Below are 7,236 nucleotides of genomic sequence, written 5' to 3' on the forward strand. Positions count from 1 at the left end.
TGGGGGAAATTTGGGGGCTCTTAAGGGAGAAATGGGGGAAATTGGGGATTTTTTGGGGGGAGGGAGAAATAGGGAAAAATCAGGAGTTTTTAGGGGCAGAAATGGGGGAAATTTGGGGGCTCTTAAGGGAGAAATGGGGGAAATTGGGGATTTTTTGGGGAGAAATGGGGAAAAATTTGGGTTCTTAAGGGAGAAAATGGTGAAAATTTGGGGATTTGGGGGTTTCAGGGTTGGATTTGGGATTTTTTCGGTCTCCAGGGGAGATTTTGGGGTTTCAGGCTTGGATTTTGGGGTCCAGGTTTGGATTTCGGGGTGCCCAGGTGAGTTTTGGGGTTCAGAGTTGGATTTTGGGGTTTCAGGGTTGGATTTTTTGGGGACTCCAGGTGAGTTTTGGGGGTCCAAGGTTGGATTTTTGGGGTTCAGTGAGATGTTCAGTGTTGGATTTCGGGGTGCCCAGGTGAGTTTTGGGGTTCAGAGTTGGATTTTGGGGTTTCAGGGTTGGATTTTTTGGGGACTCCAGGTGAGTTTTGGGGGTCCAAGGTTGGATTTTTGGGGTTCAGTGAGATGTTCAGTGTTGGATTTTGGGGTGCCCAGGTGAGTTTTGGGATGCCCAGGTGAGATTTGAGGTTTCAGGGTTGGATTTTTTGGGGTCCAGGGTTGGATTTTTGGGGTTCAGTGAGAGGTTCAGGGTTGGATTTGGGATTTTTGGGGCGCCCAGGTGAGTTTCTGGGTGCACAGGTGAATTTGGGGTCCAGGGTTGGATTTTGGGGTCTCAGGAGATTTTTGGGGTGCTCAGGTGATTTCGGGGTTCAGTGTTAGATTTTGGGTCCCAGGTGATTTTTGGGGTGCCCAGGTGATTTTGGGGTTCAGGGTTGGATGTTGGGGTGCCCAGGCGATTTCGGAGTCCCAGGTGATTTTTGGGGTCCAGGGTTGGATTTTTGGGGTTCAGTGAGAGGTTCAGGGTGGGACACGCCCACTGTAAGGCCACTCTCCTAATGGCCACACCCATCCACGAGGCTCCTCCCCCTCATGACCACACCCATCATGAGACCACGCCTACAATCACCACACCCACAATGAGGCCACTCCCACTCATGACCACGCCCACCCATGGGTAACCCCGCACCCCCTTAGGGTGACAAAGGACCCCTCCCCACCCCCAAGGAGGGTGTGGCCGGGGGCGTGGCTTACCGACAGGGCGGTGGCCGCCACGTTGACCACGCCCGTTCCGATGGTGCCGACAGCCGGGTCCTGAAGCCCCGCCCCCTCAAAGATGGACGTCGAATAGTAGAAGATCTGGGGCAGGAAAGGGGCGTGGTCAGGACACGCCCTCTTAAGCCACACCCCGTTTTACTGCACCTCCAGGAAGCCCCATGGTGCCACTATAGCCCCGCCCACTGCCACACCCCTTTCCCAATAACCACGCCCACTTTTCACTATTTTTAGCCCATTTGCCCCAATTTTAAACCATTTTTTTCCAATTTTTGATTGTTTTTCCATTTTTACCGCATTTATCCCCGAGAGCTGCTGCGCCAGCTCCAGCCCCCAGGGTGCCTTCACTATTTTTGTCCCATTTCCCCCAATTTTAAACCATTTTTTCCCAATTTTTGATTGTTTTTTCCATTTTTACCGCATTTATCCCCGAGAGCTGCTGCGCCAGCTCCAGCCCCAGGGTGACACCATAGCCCCGCCCACTGCCACACCCATTTCCCTTTAACCACGCCCACTTTTCACTATTTCCCGCCCGTTTTTCCCAATTTTTCACCATTTTCCCCCCAATTTTGGCTGTTTCCCCCCATTTTTACCGCGTTTATCCCCGAGAGCTGCTGCACCAGAGCGATGTTCATGGCCCCGCCCACTGCCACACCCCTTTCCCTTTAACCACGCCCACTTTAACTATTTTCCACCCGTTTTTCCCAATTTCCCGCCCGTTTTTCCCAATTTTTAGCTGTTTTTTCCCAATTTTTCTCTGTTTTCCCCCATTTTTACCGCGTTTATCCCCGAGAGCTGCTGCGCCAGAGCGATGTTCATGGCCCCGCCCACTGCCACACCCCTTTCCCTTTAACCACGCCCACTTTAACTATTTTCCACCCATTTTTCCCAATCTTTAGCCCGTTTTTCCCCCAATTTTAGCTGTTTTTCCCCATTTTTACTGTGTTTATCCCCGAGAGCTGCTGCGCCAGAGCAATGTTCATGGCCCCGCCCACTGCCACGCCCATTTCCCTTTAACCACGCCCATTTTTCACTATTTCCCGCCCGTTTTTCCCAATTTTTGCCCGTTTTTTCCCAATTTTGGCCTTTTTTCCCCATTTTTACCGCGTTTATCCCCGAGAGCTGCTGCGCCAGAGCGATGTTCATGGCCCCGCCCACTGCCACACCCATTTCCCTTTAACCACGCCCACTTTTCACTATTTTCCACCCATTTTTCCCAATCTTTAGCCCGTTTTTCCCCCAATTTTAGCTGTTTTTCCCCATTTTTACTGTGTTTATCCCCGAGAGCTGCTGCGCCAGAGCGATGTTCATGGCCCCGCCCACTGCCACGCCCATTTCCCTTTAACCACGCCCATTTTTCACTATTTCCCGCCCGTTTTTCCCAATTTTTGCCCGTTTTTTCCCAATTTTGGCCTTTTCCCCCCATTTTTACCGCGTTTATCCCCGAGAGCTGCTGCGCCAGAGCGATGTTCATGGCCCCGCCCACTGCCACACCCCTTTCCCTTTAACCACGCCCACTTTAACTATTTTCCACCCGTTTTTCCCAGTTTCCCGCCCGTTTTTCCCAATTTTTAGCTGTTTTTTCCCAATTTTTCTCTGTTTTCCCCCATTTTTACCGCGTTTATCCCCGAGAGCTGCTGCGCCAGAGCGATGTTCATGGCCCCGCCCACTGCCACACCCCTTTCCCTTTAACCACGCCCACTTTAACTATTTTCCACCCGTTTTTCCCAGTTTCCCGCCCGTTTTTCCCAATTTTTAGCTGTTTTTTCCCAATTTTTGCCCGTTTTTTCCCAATTTTGGCCGTTTTTCCCCATTTTTACCGCGTTTATCCCCGAGAGCTGCTGCGCCAGCTGCAGCCCCAGGGTGACGATCAGCGGCTGCCGGTAGCGCCGGCTCCGGCACAGCTCCAGCAGCCCCACCTTGGGGGCGGGGCCTTGGTCAAGCTCCGCCTCCAGCGCCGCCAGCCCCGCCTCCGCCGCCGGGCCGGCCAATCGCGAGAGGCCTGGGGAGAGAGGGGGCGGGGCTTGTTGTGATATGGGGGGAGGGGAGGAGGAGGAGGGATCAGGGGGAGGGAGGAAGGCAAAGGGGAGGAAGAGGAGGAGGAGGAAGATGAAGGTGAGGAGGAGGATGGGGATGGAGGAAGAGGAAGGAAAGTGAGGATGAGGAGGATGAAGGTCAGGAGGAGGAGGAGGAAGATGAAGGTGAGGAGGAAGAAGGGGGATGGAGGAAGAGAAAGAACGGGGAGAGAGGAAGAGGAGGAAGATGAAGGTGAGGAGGAGGATGGGGATGGAGGAAGAGGAAGGAAAGTGAAGAAGAGGAGGATGAAGGTGAGGAGGAGGATGAAGGTGAGGAGGAAGGGGAGGACAAAGGGGGTGGGAGAGGGAGAGGAAGAGGAAGGTGAGGAGGAAGAGGGGGGATGGAGGAAGAGGAAGAATGGGGAGAGAGGAAGAGGAGGAAGATGAAGGTGAGGAGAAAATGGGAATTTAGAAAAAGGAAGAGGAAGAGGAGGAGGAAGAGTAGGAGGAAGGTGAGGAGGAAAATTTGTGACAGAGGAAGAGGAGGAAGAAGGGGATGAGGGCAGGGAGGAAGAACAGGGATGGAGGAAGAGGAAGATGAAGGGGGATGGAGGAGGAAGATGAAGGTGGGGAGGAGGAGGAACGGGGATTGAGGAAGAGGAAGAGGAAGGCGGGGAGGAAGAAAATTTGGTAGAGAGGAAGAGGAGGATGAAGGTGATAGAGGAGGAAGATGAAGGTGGGGAGGAATATCAGGAACTGGAAGAGGAAGAGGAGGAGGTGGAGGAGGAGGAAGCAAATGAAGGAGGGAGAGGAGAGCAAAAGGGAGTGAGGAAGAGGAGGAAAACGAAGGCGAAGAGGAGGAAGAATCGGGAGTGAGGAAGAGGAGGAAGAAAATCTGTGACAGAGGAAGAGGAGGACGAAGGGGACGAAGGAGGGAGAATCAGGACCGGAGGAAGACGAGGACGAGGAGAAGAGGAAGAGGAGGAGGAAGGGTGGAGGAAGACCTCGGGCGGGCCCCGCGAGGCCGAAGGCTGGCACTCACCGCGGCGCGCGCGGCCGCGCTGGCCCCGGGCCAGCAGGAACCGGGGGCTCTCGGGGCACAGCGGCAGCAGCAGCAGCTGCAGCGCCGCCGGCAGCAGCCCCGCCCCCAGCAGCGCCGGCCACGCCCTCGGCGTCCCCAGCAGCGCCCGCAGCCCCAGCACCTGCGGGAGGAGGCGGCGCGGCTCGCGATATCGCGCGATATCGCGGGGTATCGCGCGATAGGCGGCCAGAAGGGGGCGATATGCGGCTGTAAATGGCGGTATGTCGCGATAGGGGAAGGGGGTTTGCGACATATCGTGGCGGGAAGGGCTGTGTCGCGATCTGTTGCCCCAAGGATGACAAATTCCCCCCCTGAGCTCCCCAAAATCCCTTCAGGGCCCCCCTCAGCCCTGACCCCAAATCCGCCCAGGACCCTCGGCCACGCCCCCTCAAAGCCACGCCCACACACCAGGCACCACCCACATGCACCACAGGACCCCCAAAGACCCCTCCCGCTCAAGCCCCGCCCCCCCGAGGCTCCACCCATCTGCTCCCCCAGAACCCCAATGACCCCTCCCCATCAGGCCCCGCCCACACAAAGCCACTCCCACTTAACCCCGCCCCCAACGCCACACCTACCCCATTAAGCCCCACCCACTTCAATCCCCAGGACTCCCCATGGCCCCTCCCACTCAATACCCGCCCACACAAAGCCACTCCCACCTCCGTCCTCACCAAGCCCCGCCCACAACGCTCCTCCAAGCCCCGCCCACCCCTCCAATCCCCACCTACTCACACCCCCCAGAGCAGGTGTATCAACCCCACTGACCCCTCCCCACACAAACCCCGCCCACAACGACCCCTCCCACCCATTCCCCGCCCATAACCCCCCCTCCCAGTCAAGCCCCGCCCACCCAAGCCCCGCCCACCCCTGGGGCCCCGCCCACCTGCGCCAGCAGGATGCCCAGGACGATGCCGAGCTGGTGCAGCGTCCCCAGCGCCCCCCGCAGCCGCAGCGGCGCCACCTCCCCCGCCCACCCCTGGGACCCCGCCCACCTGCGCCAGCAGGATGCCCAGGACGATGCCGAGCTGGTGCAGCGTCCCCAGCGCCCCCCGCAGCCGCAGCGGCGCCACCTCCCCCACGTAGAGCGGCACCAGCACCGAGACCAGCCCTGCGGGGGCGGGGTCAGCCGGGACACGCCCCTCCGGGCCGGGGGACACGCCCCCCGCGCGGCCAGGCCACGCCCCGACACGGCCAGCCGCGCCGGCATTGGCGCGGCGCGCCCCGGCTCTGCTGGCAGGACACGCCCACACAGGGGTGGGACACGCCCACATGGAGAGGGCACACCTCACACAGCCAGGCCACGCCCCCATGGAGGGGTACACCACACAGAGTCAGGCCACGCCCACACAGAGCCAGGAAACGCCCCCATAGGGATAGGACACACCCACACAGAGACAGGCCACGCCCCCATGGAGGGGTACACCACACAGAGTCAGGCCACGCCCACACAGAGCTAGACCACGCCCCCATAGGGACAGAAGATACACCCAAGGCCAGGACACGCCCACAGAGACAGGCCACGCCCCATAGAGACAGGACACTCCCACTCAGTGCCAGGCCACGCCCCTCTACCTAAAAGACACACCCCCAAAAACCAAGGCACACTCCTCAGAGAGCCTGACCACACCCACACAGCGCTAAGCCACGCCCCCATAGAGACAGGACACACCCCCACAGAGCAAGGCCCAGCCCACATAGTGTTAGGCCACACCCCCATAGTTATAGGCCACACCCACAGAGATATGGGCCATGCCCCCAGAGCCAAGCCACGCCCCCCGGCCAGGCCACGCCCCCAGGTGAGGCCGTACCCGAGTAGGCGCCGACGATGAAGCGGCCGATGATGATGAGGATGTAGGTGGGGCCCAGTTTGGCCCCGCCCATCAGGGCCCCGCCCACCACAGCCAGGCCATTGGTGGCCAATAGGGCGCCTTTCCTGGGGAGAGGGGGAGGGGAGGGGGCGTGGCCACGGGCAGGGTGACCACGCCTCTGAAGCTCCACCCATTAGGCCCCACCCCTTGAGGCCACACCCACTTGACCACTCCCCTCTAAGCTCCGCCCCCTGCCCAACCCTTCCACACCCCTCCCCTTCTAGTCACGCCCACAACGCCTCACTTACCTAAGCTCCGCCCACTCCCCTTCCCTCCCCTTTGAGCTCCGCCCCTTCCACAAGCAATCACCATTAAGCCCCGCCCACAATTCGTCTTCTTGTGCCACGCCCACTCTGCCACACCCCATTAAGCCCCGCCCCACCTGTTTAACCCCTTCCCCTCCAAGTCCCGCCCTCAATCCCCCTCCCCTTCAAGCCCCGCCCACACCTTCCCTCCTCTTTAAGCTCCACCCCCAAATCCTCCCCTCCTTAAGCCACGCCCACTCCACCACACCCCGTTAAGCCCCGCCCCACCCCTTTAACCCCTTCCCCTCCAATCCCCAACCCCAAAATCCCCCCAAATCCCCCCAAATGGCCCCAAATCTCCCCAAAATCCCCCCTAAACCACCCCAAAATGGCCCCAAATCTCCCCAAATCTGTGGCAAATTTGGGGAGGGGTCTCCCCAATTTGGGGAGGGGTCTCCGACCTTCTGGGGCGCGTTGATGACGCCGATGTTGAAGCCGAAGCCGAGCGAGCTCAGCGAGGCCGCGAACACCGTGAGCGCCAGCGTGGGGGTCAGCGCGGCGGGGGGCGCGGGGGGCGCGACCCCCGGGGCCGAGCGGGGACCCCCCTCATCCTCCTGGGGGGGCACACGGGTCAGCGACCCCTCCCCAAAAAAAAAAAAAACCCAAAATCCCCCCAAAATCAGAAAAATCCCCCCAAAAATCCAGACTTGGGGAAATTGGGGAGGGGGCTTTGTCGTTTTGGCGGAGACCCCCCGGGGCCGAGCGGGGACCCCCGTCATCCTCCTGGGGGGCACAAGGGTTAGCGACCCCTC

The 7,236-nt window shown here is 59.3% G+C and overlaps 1 protein-coding gene across 1 annotated transcript; it reads right to left on the bottom strand.

The window, feature by feature from the left end:
* Positions 1–1,077: 1,077 nt before the first annotated feature.
* On the bottom strand, positions 1,078–6,321 carry LOC121365928 (solute carrier family 2, facilitated glucose transporter member 4-like). Its single transcript, XM_041490539.1, has 6 exons — positions 6,120–6,321; positions 5,382–5,419; positions 5,195–5,272; positions 4,270–4,429; positions 3,033–3,214; positions 1,078–1,296 (listed from the first exon to the last, which is right to left on the bottom strand). Exons 1-6 carry the CDS (start codon positions 6,190–6,192, stop codon positions 1,093–1,095), a joined length of 735 nt encoding a protein of 244 aa, XP_041346473.1. The 5' UTR covers positions 6,193–6,321; the 3' UTR covers positions 1,078–1,092.
* Between the last annotated feature and the right edge of the window lie 915 nt (positions 6,322–7,236).

Source organism: Pyrgilauda ruficollis, unplaced genomic scaffold, assembly GCF_017590135.1.
Source record: "Pyrgilauda ruficollis isolate IOZ18807 unplaced genomic scaffold, ASM1759013v1 scaffold1236, whole genome shotgun sequence".
Taxonomy (NCBI): Eukaryota; Metazoa; Chordata; class Aves; order Passeriformes; family Passeridae; genus Pyrgilauda; species Pyrgilauda ruficollis.

What these genes read in the sequence shown, in the direction of transcription:
- LOC121365928 (XM_041490539.1), bottom strand. Translation starts at nt 6,192, where the DNA reads ATGGGCGGGGCCAAACTGGGCCCCACCTACATCCTCATCATCATCGGC. An exon ending in TGGGCATCCTGCTGGCGCAG is followed by an intron (nt 4,430 to 5,194) that starts GTGGGCGGGGCC and finishes CTCCTCCCGCAG; the next exon opens with GTGCTGGGGCTGCGGGCGCT. An exon ending in GCGCGGCCGCGCGCGCCGCG is followed by an intron (nt 3,215 to 4,269) that starts GTGAGTGCCAGC and finishes CTCTCTCCCCAG; the next exon opens with GCCTCTCGCGATTGGCCGGC.